The sequence below is a fragment of the Heterocephalus glaber genome, unplaced genomic scaffold, assembly GCF_053883595.1.
Source record: "Heterocephalus glaber isolate CG9 unplaced genomic scaffold, H.glaber_assembly_v1.0 deba00001479, whole genome shotgun sequence".
NCBI classification, from domain to species: Eukaryota; Metazoa; Chordata; class Mammalia; order Rodentia; family Bathyergidae; genus Heterocephalus; species Heterocephalus glaber.
Genome location: NW_028258316.1, coordinates 13921877 through 13936518, shown reverse-complemented (window position 1 = coordinate 13936518; position 14642 = coordinate 13921877). Strand labels below are relative to the sequence as shown.

Genomic DNA, 14642 nt, shown 5'->3' with positions numbered 1-14642 from the left:
GACCTGGATGTGTGTCATTCAGTCAAATATCTGAAACAAGAGTGTCCTGATAGATGGAAACAGGAGAAGTAAGAATGTAAGGTTTAACTTTAGATTGAATTAGATGATACTTAACAAATGATAATGGGATGAGTTTTTCTCCTTAAAGATCCTTTGGCCATATGGATATATCCATAGAAAATTACCTTTATTACCTCCATATTTTCCTTTCTAATACTCTGGCCTCTGATGGCCTTTCTCCATTCATCCTCAATCATCTTTTCCCATTGTCACATCATGGACCTTGTTAAATTCAGAAAGTGTACCTGGCACTTCTAAAAATAACTGTGTCTCACTGTGATTGTAACCTTCTATTTTGCTGGTACCTCTGGACTAACAATTATCAAGCTTATGGAGATTCCAGTTCATTAGCCCCACTTTCTCTGTCTTTTAAGCCCTTCCTGTCTTTATTTTCTTTCTTGCCCAATTTAAGTTCCAAATCCGCCATAAGCCCTTTTTTTGCAAGTATCTTCAAATCCCTTGCCCTTTTTTCACTTCCCTGACAAAACTGAAGTTACCTGCTTTCTTTGGGCCTGTACCCATACTAGGTGTTCCTAGAGAAAAGAAAAATCACCCGCCCAGCATAGTGGAATCACTACAATCTCAGGGTCATCAACCTCACATAGTCATCGTTGTCCTTTCTTGGGTAAACTTGCTGTCCCATGCTCCACCTTTTCATATCTTCCCACTCTTCATACCTGTCACCTACCTTCTTCTAGCCTCAGTGAGTGATTCACTTCATACTTCACTAAGAACCATGAGTTCCCAAGTCCTGTTGAATCCATCTCCAAAATATATCTAGAATATATATAAATTTTTTTGTTCCTCTGATGCCACTACCCTTGTCTAGCCATTTTGTCTTCTCTGTACAACTGCTGTGGCCACCCGACAGATCTCCCAGTTCCATTCATGACCCTGCCTTCTTTCTAAATGGTAAATTGCCTATAGTCAGTCCCTCTTCACCTCATGGCTTCCACTGTTCTTAAAGACCAAGATCCCTAAGCCTAGGAGACCCTGCCTGAAATGCCTCTGTTTCAAACTATTCTTTTTTCACTATGTTCCATCTTTCACTTCTTCAAAAATGCTAAGTTCTTTCTTCATCATCATATGCCCAGGGCCTGGATTCAGTGATTTTGTGTAGGTGCCAAGAAATTTTTCTATTGAATGAATGAATTTATGATCACTGTAATTCTTGACTAAGAAAACTGATTCTTTAAAAAGTTTATCTCAGTTTTGAGAGTATTTGTTCAGTGGGTATTTATGGAGCACCTACTATATATCAGGTATTGTTTTAGACATAGTACATGCAGCAGTGAACAAAGTCTCTGATCTTCTGGAGCTTACATCTTACTTCATTGCTACCAAGTGATACATCTGTATAATGCTTCTTTTACTTTAGAAGAACCATGAAGATGCCAGATCTCAGGAGCAGTTTCTTAGTCTGGATAAAGAACTGAAGAATCTGAAGAAAGCTGTGGCTGCCTCTGATAAACTAGCTACCACCAAGCTCACCATTGCCAAAGACCAGCTCAAGTCCCTTCACGGAACTGTTAGGAAAATTAACCAGGAGAGAGCAGAGGTTCGTCCACTGGACCAGAACAAGTGTCCACCAGAGCTGTTGCTATCCACAAACATAGTAACTTATATTATGGATCTCTTGTTATAGGCTTTGGTTAGTTTGTAAATCACCATAAAGTTGTCCGTTTTTCTTAAGATCTGAAGATTATGTTTTTATTGTCACAACCCCCAAGAATTTATTTTGTGCTGCTGTGGGTTCTGTGCCCTATTGAGTCCTGAAAGGGACCATCAAATGAAGCATGCCATCCCTACCTTCAAAGCTTAGAGCAACCTCTGTTAATATGTACCTGCATGGAGGTTTTAAAGGCTTGCCTATAATTCCTCTGAACCTTAAATTTTTCATTTTGTGCAATTGAATGAAAATATGTTACCTCATAGGACTGTTACAATTCCTGACTGAGGCAATGTTTGTTATGGTGATTTATAGGCTGTAAATGCTAATGAGATTAAGATAATAGATGAAGCCAGGTATGGTGACACACCCCCCAGCATTTGGGAGGCTGAGGTGGGATCACCACGAGTTCTAGGCCAGCCTGGGCTACCTAGTAAATTCAAGGCTAGCCTGAACTACATAGGGAGATCCTCTCAAAAAACAAAAACAAAAAGATAGTACGTACCACTCATGGAAGACTGTGGAACAGAGAAAAAAGTTTCCCTACAGATTAAGTGTGATAAGAGGTAATATGATGCAAGAATCTGGCAGTTGGAGAATGAAATTCACTATTTGCAAGAGAATATAAAAAGTATGGAAGAAATTAAGGCCTTACTTGGGGCCCTGGGAGCAGGACAGGCTGCTCTACAATGGGAACAACTAAGAGAATTTAGGGTTTTGTACCATGTGTATAGGACAACCAGGCACTGTGTGATGAAAGTAGAGATGTCAATCTGAGAGGAGGAAGGGACAGAGATGACGACCTGTGATAACTGGGTGCTTGTCATACGTCCTGTAGGAGTTGAAGGAAGCGGAGAGATTCAGCAGAAAGGCAGCACAAGCAGCCAGGGACCTGACTCGGGCAGAAGCGGAGATTGAGTTGCTGCAGAATCTTCTCAGGGAGAGAGAGGAGCAGGTCAGTGTTGTATTGGTCCCCTAAGCCCTTCTTACTGGCTCCATCTCAGTTCCTAAAAGACCATCTCAAAACCCTCTGAAGTGGGCTGGGGATTTAGTTCAGTGGTTCTACTGCCTGCCTTGCAAGCACAAGGACCCGAGTTTGATCCCCAGTACCAAAAAAACAAAAAACCACTCTGAAGTGCAGACAGTGTCAATCAATACTTTATCCTCTACTGTGTGCCAGGTGCAGCACAGTGTAACTATTTAATAGAAGGAGCAAGGCGATTTTCTCTTGGGAAAGAGTAAATAAAAATTACGGAAGTATAATCAAGTTGTAAGATAAGTGCATTTGGGAAGGAATTCATTCATTGGCAACTTTGTATTTTTTTAATAGCTTCAAGTGGAGGTGGAGAAGGCAGATGTCAGTACTGGAGGAGCAAACTCAAGGGTGCTAGAATTGGAGAGTCTGAAAGAGATAATGGAGAGGCAAAGGGCAGAGATCACAAGGCTGCGGAGTTTACTAGACTTCACTGGCGCTGGTAAGGCTTTGATTGTGGCAGTGGTTTTATCACTGTAAAAGCGAATTGTCTTGTTTTTCACATTTAGAAAATGTATTTAACTGTAAGAAAGCAATTCCATGCTTAGAGAGCTGTGATAATTACTTAATAAGTTAAAGAATTAAAAAAATATTTTAAATGTGGTGCTAAGGGACTTGATTTGAGAGACAAAGTGTTTGTGTTTAGTTTAAAAAAAAATAATGTTCACAATTCTGTCTCTGAATTTGCTGTCTCTGAATTACTTTGTAATGGAAGCACAAAAGAATGTGCCTGTCCTCTTAGTGTCAGCTCAAACTAATTACCGAAGGGCAGTCTGAAAGGCAGCTTTGAGGAACTGATAAACTTCATTGGCTCTGGTGAAATCTTTTTTATATGTTGAGAGAGGAAGTAGATAATTTCATGCCAATTTCATAGAATGTCTTTCCTTTACAGATAACAGAGGCTTTGAAAATGTTTTAGAAGAAATTGCTAAACTTCAACATGAAGTTTCTTTTCAGAATGATTACATCAGCAGCCTAGCAGACCCTTTCAAAAGACGAGGCTATTGGTACTTCATGCCACCACCACCACCATCGTCAAAAGTAGGAATACTGAATTTTCCTGAAGAATGTATAACATTAATTCCTTCCCCAAATTTGGAACAGGTGCCAAGAGTATTCTATACTAAGCCTGCATTGAGGTTCTTCAGTGTTTTTAACAGTTGAGATGAAGATAGGGCCTTCACGTGGAAGAGGGTAGTTGCCTGTCTGTGTTTAGGTAGTGTATTGTGGGCTTATCTGACTGAGGATGCTATAAGAGGATAAGATGACTTGAGCCATCTTATTGTGTAGAGCCTCAGACAAAAGAAAAAAGTACCTGGATTTCATTTTCTTTTTCCAAACATTCTAGGCCTAGTGCTAGGCATTGCTGGGGTACAGTGATGAATGATACAGCCCCTGTTCTCACAGCCCCTGCTTTTAAAGAGCTCATGGGCCTTACCAATGTAATTACAAAATAATGACATGCATGCAACAACAGGTTTGACCTGTGTGCTCTGCTTACAGAGAGGTGTTAAGGATTCGGGAAAGAAGGCTTCACACACACAGTTGCAAAGTCAGTACTTAGCAAGCAACAAAGAATGGGCTATTAGGAGGGAAGAAACAGCTGTGTGGAAGAGGAGAGTTGGCTTAGCCATGGCAGGTAACCTTGTAGAGCTGGAGAGTTTGATTGGAACAGTGAAAGGTAAAATTGGAAAAGTAGATGAAGGTCATTGTTGTATGAAAAGGACCATAAAACCCCTTTAACTTAATTATTTGGGTCGTGGGAAATGGATTGTATGTTAGCATGACCAGAGTTAGGAAGGATATTCTAGTGAGTATAGAGGCTAGACTTGTAGCAAGGTGAGATTTTTATGGAACTGTTTGAACTCAGTGAGGTGAAGTATAGAAGAAGCCGGAGCTACATTAGTGGAGCTGGAAAGAGATGGGATTAAAGGATCTTAAGGAGACACAATTGTCAGGATTTGGTGCCTGAATGTGGGAAGTGAAGAGCAGACTACAAACTCCACTTCTCTAAAGCCAAGGGGCTGGATGACATCCTGTTAGAATCAGCTGACAAGCAACAGTGAGGGAGAAGCAGCTCAGACATACCAGCATCCCAGGGACTTGTAGGGTTACCCAGAACCTGAAGAGCAGAATCTGAGATCCTTTTCTCAGAAATCTGAAAGAAGAAGCCAACATCCTGGGCACAGCCAGGCTGGAAATGGAAGCACTATAAGTTAGAGCAAAACGTTGTAAGGGTGCAAGATTGGAGGCTAGGCCTACAGACTGAGAAGGGGGAGAGAATAGCAGAATTGAGCTTTATAGTCATGCCACGCTCCCAGAACAGCACACTAATAGTATCTTTTCTTGAAAGTTTGCTGGTTTCCTTTGCCTCAGTTGCTAGGCTATTCAGGACAAAGCAAAAGAAATTACCAGTGAAGATAGGTACAGGGAGAAGAGAGGCTAATACTTAAGAATCTGGTCTCTTAGGGAGAGCTTGTTTTCATTTCTCTCTCTGCACAAAATTAACCTAATCAACTAGTCAGATAACATTTCTATGTGGTCAGGGACTTGTTTTTTCTGGAAACTGTACCAAAAGGTAGGATAGGAGATAGATGTTATTAAATAATTTGCCTGGAGAGATAGGTAGACATCATTTGTTTGCTTTTTCCCCAGTTCTACTCCTTCACTTTCACAGGCCACTCTGCTGTGATCCCAGCGTTGCACACATGGCCCTGCTCTCCATCTGCATGGCCTCCCTGAAACTGTAAATAAACTGAACCAAGAGTGCAGACCCGTGGTTTTTGTCACCGTGTAATCACTTCTCATTTCTTTCTGTGAAAAATAAGAATCATGATAGTGCTTTCTCGGCTTTCTTATATCTCAACTTTGCACTAATATTTCTCAAAATCAGCCTTCCCATTTGTAACAGACAGTGTGGTTTCCTGTCATTTATTTTAGGTTTCCAGCCATAGTTCCCAGGCCACCAAGGACTCTGGTTTGGGCCTGAAATACACAGCCTCCACTCCTGTTAGAAAACCATGGCCTGCACAACATGAGGGGAAGGATGGCAGCAGACCTCCGCCTGCCTCAGGACACTGGGTCTATTCACCCATCAGGAGTGGGTTACATAAATCATTTTCTAACAGACGTAAGTCACATTACATAAGGGAAATTGCGTTTCTCTTGCCTGTTTAATTAATAACCTTTTACCAGGTCCCTGAAATCTACAGACACTGTCCAGACTCCTTAGCCTGCCTTGTAAGGCCTTCTGTCATCTGGTCTTGGACACTGACCTTTGTATGCCCTTGCATACCATACCTGACTGCTTGAGATATGTGCCAGGTTCCTCAGACCTTTGTGCTTTGTTTTGTTTTGTTTTGTTTTTGGTTTGTGGTACTGGAGATTAAACCCAGGGCCTCTGGCATGCAACATGAGTGTTCTACCTCTGAGCTACATCCTCAGCTCCAAACATTCGTGTTTTAAACTCTCTGTCTAAAGTGTCCTTCATCATCTCTCTACCAAACTGATTCTTACTATCCTTTAATAAGACTAGGTCATCAAACAGCACTGCTTTTATGGAGCCTTCCTCTGTGCTGCTTCCTCCAAGCCAGCTGAGCAGCTTCTTTGCCTATACACCTAGAGCATGGGGTTTCATATCCTTGTGAAATGGCATTAACCTCATTCTGCTGAAATGAAGTGTCATAGGTCTGTCTTCCAAAGCTCTAGAGGGAAGAGCTATAGTCACATAAATCCCAGCTTTTGCACTTAGGAGCTGTGCCAGGTTCTTTGTCATTGGTAATAAACAGATCTATATCTTGCTTTTAGAGGAGACAAGCCGTTACATTGCAGAGTGTCACACATCATTACTAAATGCTAAGTGCTATCTTGTCTCATTGCACATCTCTTTTGAAGCATGAAGCAGACACTCAAATTATTGTTGAATAAAGACTGAAGGAATAAACTAAGCATAAGAAAAACTCAAGCATCTGCTGCTGAAAATACTCTGAATTCATGTTTTGATTCCTTTTGATTTTTTTTCATAGTTTTATCCTTATATCTCCAGTATCTTGGGCTCACTGCTGTTGCTTCTGAACCTGTTTATCTAGTAAGCCATGGGGTAACATGCTCTTCTGTCTCTCTGAAGATGCAGACAGTGAAGGAGATAGCCAGGAAGAAACTGGGTTGGATGACCGAGAGGAATCCCCGTTTGTGCCTCCTCCTGGATACATGATGTACACCGTGTTTCCTGATGGTTCTCCTATACCCCAGGGCATGGCCTTGTATGCACCGCCTCCTCCCTTGCCCAACAACAGTGGACCTCTTGCCCCTGGCACTGTCATTTATGGCCCACCACCTGCTGGGGCCCCCATTGTGTATGGGCCTCCACCTCCCAATTTCTCTGTCCCGCTCATCCCTATGGGTGTGCTGCATTGCAACGTCCCTGAACACCATAACTTGGTAAGTAGAAAGATGTCCTATTCTCTGTCCACACTCCTTCCATGAGTGCCTCAAAATGATACGCAATTGAGTCATTTATTTGTGGGTGGGTTGTATCCCAAAAGAGTGATTATGAGGCTGATATTTAGAACTGAGCAAGCATTCTCTTACAGAAATACTATTTTGAATAGGATTTAAGGTCTCAGGCCAGTCTGAAACCTAATTTAGCCATTTTATAACAGAAATACTGTCCAAATATTAACCATTTTCATATATTTTTGTATTGATAGGTGCTATATTATATATAGATATATTCATATATTAGTGCCTATGCTTATACACTTGTGTATATGTGTATGTACTCACACATACAGTATGTACACACACATAAACATCATGCAACAAGTTTTGGTGGGAATTATCTCTGGGTGGTTGGATTTTTTTATTATTATTATTAATTTATTTTCATAGCTATTTTTGTACATCCATTTTGTTTTCTCCCTGAATGTTACAAGCATTTCCCCATGACTTTACAAATGTTGTTAAACAGTGTTTTAATAATTACACACTATTTCTTTATTTGTAGATACTATAATTAACTGTATAAATTCTTACTGTGTTTCATATTCTTTTAGGCAAGATTTCAAGAAATGATTACTTCCTACTTACTAGATGATTTTCTCATATTTTGATTCTAAAACAATGAAACTGCATTCAAACTCCTCTTTCAAACTCAAAGCCCTCAACAGATCAAAGGGCAGATAAGGGACTAGGACACCTGGTCCCATGTCACAGTCCCATTTTTCTAGGTCAGATGAGTTTCAGGGGGTCTGTGTGCATATACATGGTTAACAGTGGTAATCACTCACATTCTCTTGTGGATTTTCAATGTATGTTGTAATTTGTAGCAATTCTGTCTTTTCAACACATATTGATAATCTCTTAAACTGGTTCTTTTACTCTACAAAAGTACCCAAATGCTTATAGAGATTTCATGTGCACTTTTATACCTCCCTACATTTGCACATATTTAATTCTTCAGTCTGCGTTGTTTGTTACCTTTATTCATTCTTCCAAACCCAGACAAAACACCTCTTCCTCTGGGCAGCCTTCTCAGGTAACTCCACTCCCATCCATCTAATGGAGGGAAAGATCTCAATCTGTCTCTACTATAGGTGCTGAGCTCTGGAGGCAGAACTTGTCCATAAGTGGCTTGGTGAATGTTTCTCAACTGTGGTTGTATTGATGAAAAAGAAGTTCTATTAGTCCGTCAATTTCATCTATAGCGAGTAAAAAAACAGCTTGACGTAAATTTTCTTTTTTTTTTTTGTACCAGGGATCGAACTCGTGACCTTGCGCTTGCGAGTCAGGCGCCGGAACCACTGAGCTAAATCCCCGGCCCCATGACGTAAATTTTCTTTTCATATTAAATTTTTAGAAACCACCATCAGTTTTCAGGTCATAGACATTACCATTACCACAGTTCATTTCAGTTTGTGGCTGGAAAGAAGGGAGACATCCTCTGATGTTTAGCGTGACATTTTTTCTTTGTTCAGGAGAATGAAGTTTCTCAATTAGAAGACATAATACAACATTTAAAATCAAAGCAACAGGAAGAACAGCGGGTGAGAACATCCAAGCGGCAGTGTGAAAAAGAAATGGAAGAATTGCATCATAATACTGATAGTCTTTTGCAAGAGAAGCAAGAATTAGAACATGAAGTAGAAGAATTACATAGAACCATCCAGAAGCATCAACAGCGAAAGTAATTATCATTAGCAATTACATTTTTATAATTCAGATGGATATGATATTATTTCATTAAGATAACCTGAGTCAGCACTGTCTAATTAAACTTTTTGTAATCTTGGAAATATTCTAGAGCAGAACTGTCCAGAACAGTAACCCCTAGCCACATGTAGCTGTTGAGCACTTGAAATGTGGCTATTGGAACTGAAGGACAGAATTTAACCTAATTTGAATAAATTTAGTAGCCATGTGGTGAGTACCATTTTGGACAGTGCAAATCTCAGTTCTCTTGGCCAGTAGTAGCTATTCTTTCATGCCCTGTGGACCCTCTTGGAGAATGACACAGGATTCCACTCCCCTTACTGTAGTGAAAAACATGTCAAGGCTCTCAACTCCTCCCTTCCCCACACTCCCCTAGGCATCTAGTTGGTCTCCTAGTCCTGCTGACTCTGTATACAAAAAGCTCTTGAACTGGTCCTTCTCTGTCAGTCATCTCAGCTGCCCTGCTCTTTAATCATTTTCGTCCTAGCCCACTGTAATAGTTTCAACACTAGCCTCCACATCTTATCCCCACTCCATCCTGAGACACACTGACTGTCAGTACCACTAGAATATACACCACCGCCCAAAACCTGAACTCCACCTGCCTTTTTTATCCTTCTCTCCCATACACAGTATTTGGTCTGAACCACTTACTTTCCTTTGATCTCTCTAGGCACCATGTTTTCCCCTGCCACCACACTTTCGCAGTTGCTGTCCTCTGCCTGAAATGCCTTCCCTACCCACTCCCTAACTCCACCCTGTTTTTCAAGACACAAAGCCTTTTTCTTCTCAGGCACAGACTAGGGGTCAGCAACCTCATGGGTAGTGCTGTTGACACACTTATTGTGAGGAACTCAGGCTCCTTGAGGGCAGTAGCTGGGCCCCTATCTCTGGGTCCCAGCACCTGGCATATTGCATGCAGTATCTGTTGATGAGGCCAGATATGTATAGGCCCATCTTCTGTAGAGTCCATGAATTATGGCAGTTGTCTAGTTTTTGTCACTTAAGTCAGACCACCCCAGGCGGGGAGGAGGCCTACGGAAGGCACAGAAAGTGAAACATGGTCATTGCCATCTAGGAACAGACATAGGACTAACCTGGCAGGGGAAAGCAAGGGCCACTCAGAAGATTTTTTTTTTTTACTCAGAAGACTTTTGATGTTGATGTTTGGAAGGTTTGGTGTCGATGTTTGATGGTTGGAAGGATGGTTATGTCTTATTTACCTATTATTTTTGTGAGTATTTATGTTGACAGAGAGCTGTTTTGAGTTAGCAGTGCTGGGGATTAGACCTCATAAATGCTAGGCAAGCACTCTACCCACTGAACTATATACCCAGCCCTTTTTAATTTTTATTTATTTATTTGTTTATTTTTGATACCAGGGCTTGAACTCAGGACCTCATGCTTGCTAGGCAGGTGGGGCGCCACTGAGCTAAATCCCCAGTTTGTATTTTTATTTTGAGACAAAGTCTCTAAGATGCACAGGCTAAGCTTGAACTTGTGATCCTTCTGCCTCAGCATCCCAAGTAGCAATGAGGTTTTTTGAGGGAGATAGCAGGGTTGGTTGAATAACCATTTCTTTTCCTACTTATGAAACTTGAATGAAATGATCATTCTAGGAAATATGGGCAACACAGAAATGTACAAATAAGAAGGTAAACATTATATATCTGTATCCCCTCATTTAAAAGACTCTGTTAATATGCTATATTTTTATATTTTATGCTGTTATGGATAATCAGTCCCATTTTCAAATAATTTTGTCATGTTAGCCTTGAGTTATTGAGTCATGTCATACTCTTTGACTTCAAATATTATCATAGTTTTACTCTAGCAGAAAATAATCTCAAAATTAGGTAATCTTTGAGTCAGACTGTGAACTGGGCCTTGAGGACAGTTTTAAGGGAATTTATGATCATTGGAATAGTAACTTATTTTATTTTTATACTTACAAGGATAAGTATATTAACATTGTTTTGGCCAGATGCTGACAATATAGTAATATTTGTTATTATAATTTAAAAGGAGAAAGAACTCATCATACATGTTATATACTATGTATTTATTGGCATTAGCATTCTATGCTTAATAAAAAGGTAGACATTGACCTTGAAGATAACCAAATATAACTACAGCTCTTGTTCCTTCTCATATAAAGTTATAAAATCAGTATGCATGATTTTAATAGGCTACAAGTATTTATACTGTCTGCATTTAAAATCTTTTAATGCTTGTATGTATGATTTTTAGGGACTTCCTTGATGGAAATGTTGAGAGTCTTATGACTGAACTAGAAATAGAAAAATCCCTCAAACACCATGAAGATATTGTAGATGAAATTGAGTGTATAGAAAAGACCCTTCTGAAACGTCGCTCAGAGCTCAGGGAAGCTGACCGACTCCTGGCAGAGGCTGAGTGTGAACTTTCATGCACAAAAGAGAAGGTATGACCTGTTGTGGTTTCGAGCACGGGCTCCCAGCAGGTGAGACAGCTTACTGTTGTCTGCCTGAAGGAGTACAAAGAGAACAGGTGATAACACAGTCCTCCCAAGTCAGAGAGTTCCAGGATGGACTCTGCTAGTTAAGGAGCCATGAGAATTCGGGCAAGTCATTCAACCTTTGCTTTCTTCATCTGTAAATTCAGGCTAAGAATGTATAGGCTGTTTAGTATGCATTAAAGAAAGTAGTATATTTAATACTGCTAAAGTTCATTCCTAGCACACCCTACTTTCTTATCCTGTTTTTTGTTGGTTTGCTTGTTTTAATTTGAGCCCTGCTGTATTTTTTAAATAGGCCAGTTGGAGTCTTATGAAGCTACCATGGACAAGTCTTCATTTTTTCTTACAGTTATAATGAAGATAATGATACAGAATATCTTTGGTCTGAAAATATTATTCTTTAGAGCACAATACCGAAGAAAGTTAGAGAGGAAAAGGAGCTTCCTTTTCCCCACTTGGCAACATATTGGTCATTTATAAATGCCACTTTGTTTAAACATCCCTGGCAACCCTGTAAGATCATGTTAGCTCAGGCTCTGGCTGGCCCAGAGTCACAATTTGAAGTTCTGCCTCTCCAGGAGCGTTTTTAGTTAGACAAGAATTCCAGGATTAAAAATGTACCTTGCAGGGCTGGGGATTTAGCTCAGTGGTTCCGGCGCCTGCCGTGCAAGTGCAAGGTCCCGAGTTCGATCTCCGGTACAAAAAAAAAAAAAATAGGGCCAGGGACTTAGCTCAGTGGTTCCGGTGCCTGCCTTGCAAGTGCAAGGTCCTGAGTTCGATCCCTGGTACCAAAAAAACAAAAACAAACAAAAAATGTACCTTGCCCACATGGAATACCTAAGGAGCTATTTTATTTCAGCTTGAGTCTAATAGAAACCTGTTGCCCAAGAACTGACTTGAATGGTTTTAGTTACTAAAGAAATTCTGTGAGTGATGACTTTAACAAGAATCTTTTCACATGAGCACTTCCTTCTGTTGTCACATTAGGTTACTGTGCCAGAGAACAGATGTTAGCAAAAAACTGTCACTGGAAAAGAGAAAATGGGTGGCATTGATAGTAGGCACAAGTAGTAAATGAACCAGGACTAAGAAGTTCTTTGTCCTTCATCTTCCCAAAATGACTCAGAGAGGCAGCTTGGTGATGAAGGAGGAAGTAGCCTTATTTTGTAAGAAATGTGGCAGACATGTTAAAACCCGACACAGGAGAAGACAGAAGGCTACTTAGCAGTATGGCCTCTGTAGTTCCTAGTGAGTTTTGTCCAGTGCTTTGCTGATTAACTGACACAAAGCCAGCTATCTAAAATAGAGTGAACTCTGGTGAAATTTCTAGCTCTTCTGGAGCTTGACAGCCCTTTTGCATCCTCATAGGTTATTTAATGTTTAATATTTAATTTAATGTAGAGACTACTCTAACTTTAGTACAGAGCTTCAGTTGTAGGGCTGAAGGTGAGTCAGTGTTCAAACAAGTGCAAACCAGACTTACTTTTGGACCTTTTGATGACATTGTTTTAAACCTTTTTTAGGCAGAAAAAGGTGTTTTAAAAAGTGTTTTTGCTAAATCTTGTGTAGAAAGATTTTTAAATACTTTAAAGGTTTTAAAGGCATTATAACTATAATTGAATCATGATCATATAATGAGTTTTCACTTAAATTGATATTATCAGAGTACAGAAGGGCCAGGGATTTAGCTCAGTGGTTCCACCGCCTGGCTCACAAGTGCAAGAACCCAAGTTCGATCCCTGGTACCAAAAAAAAAAGAGTGGGAAATAATTATTGGGCTGGGGATTTAGCTCAGTGGTTCCCACGCCTGCCTCTCAGAGTGCAGCAAGAATCTATGTGGAGGCCAGGGATTTAGCTCAGTGGCACCACAGCTGCCTTGCAAGTGCAGGGTCCTGAGTTCGATCCCTGGTACTGGAAAAAAGAAAAAAAAGAAAAGAATCTATGTGGAACAAACACTTCATTGCCATTTGATTGGATAATTTTAATATAATCAAATGACAATAGTATTATGGATTATTTTCAAATAAATAGATCATCTGCAGTCTTGCCATCTTCAAATGAGTGTGCTTAGGCTGTTTATCTGTTTTTGTTGATACAGGTGTAGTTTTATATAGTTGTTCTTTTGGTGCTTATATAATTTTAAATTTATTTTTCTTGGCTTTATGTTTTTAAGATTCTTTCATATTACTATATTGTTATTTTATCATTTTAAAGGCTCTACAGTATTCCGATGTGTTCATGCACTATCACTTAATCTTTTATTTTTGAAGTTTTGTATCATTTCAGTACATTTTTATGTACAGTTCTTCACTTCTGAATTATTTTATGAGAGTTGGAGGGTCAAAGTGAATGTTTTCCAAAAGAGTTGTACCAGTTTACACTGCCAGTAATGGTGAGTGGATGTTGTAGCTGAATTGCTTTTAATGACAGTTTCTTTTCTAGACAAAAAGTGCTGTTGAAAAGTTCACTGATGCCAAGAGAAGTTTATTGCAAACCCAGGCCGATGCTGAGGAGTTGGAAAAGAGAGCTCAAGAAACTGCTGTTAACCTTGTGAAAGCTGATCAGCAGCTGAGGTAGGTGTGGTCCCTAAGTCACTGAGGCATGCAGTGAGGTGAATGGTAAGTGTGGTTTCAAGGGGATAATAATTAGTTTAGGATAAATAATGCATGTTGCTAAATCCAAAGGGCCAGAGGGGAACAAAGTGCTATGTTTTAGATTGCTCCAGGCTGATGCAAAGGATTTGGAGGAGCACAAAGTCAAACAAGAAGAAATCTTGGAAGAAATAAACAAAGTTATAGCAGCAAAAGACACAGACTTCCAAAGTTTAAATAAGAAGAAGGAAGAACTGATGGAAGAGTAAGTAAGGCCTCTATAGGCTGCAGAGGGCTGGTGCTGGAAGACAACTCTGGGTTTCAGTTTCCCCGAGTGTCTGCTTCAGTACTATTGGTGCTTTGCAGGCTTCAGAACCTGCGGAGAGATGTCGAGACAGCAGAACGCAATGAGGATCACCACCTGAATGTCCTAAAAGAATCCGAGACCCTTCTTCAGGCCAAAAGGTCCGAGCTAGAAAAGCTGAAAAGCCAGGTATGGCAAGAAAGGCCTGGAAAGACAGGCCACATCATTATAAAACCTACTTATATTTCATAATTATAAAAGTAGTACATATTTGAATG

The 14642-nt window shown here is 40.1% G+C and overlaps 1 protein-coding gene across 4 annotated transcripts in view; it reads left to right on the top strand.

Moving 5' to 3' along the window:
* Positions 1-14642, top strand: part of Cntrl (centriolin) — an 80200-nt gene that overhangs the window by 46448 nt on the left and 19110 nt on the right. For all 4 annotated transcript variants that reach the window (XM_087183276.1, XM_087183275.1, XM_004849461.4 and 1 more), the window contains 11 exons: positions 1439-1618; positions 2568-2684; positions 3060-3204; positions 3655-3803; positions 5703-5892; positions 6889-7202; positions 8738-8946; positions 11223-11415; positions 13912-14042; positions 14185-14325; positions 14427-14553. In XM_087183276.1, coding sequence (XP_087039402.1) covers positions 1439-1618; positions 2568-2684; positions 3060-3204; positions 3655-3803; positions 5703-5892; positions 6889-7202; positions 8738-8946; positions 11223-11415; positions 13912-14042; positions 14185-14325; positions 14427-14553 — 1896 coding nt within the window. The remainder of the gene's footprint in view (positions 1-1438; positions 1619-2567; positions 2685-3059; positions 3205-3654; positions 3804-5702; positions 5893-6888; positions 7203-8737; positions 8947-11222; positions 11416-13911; positions 14043-14184; positions 14326-14426; positions 14554-14642) is intronic.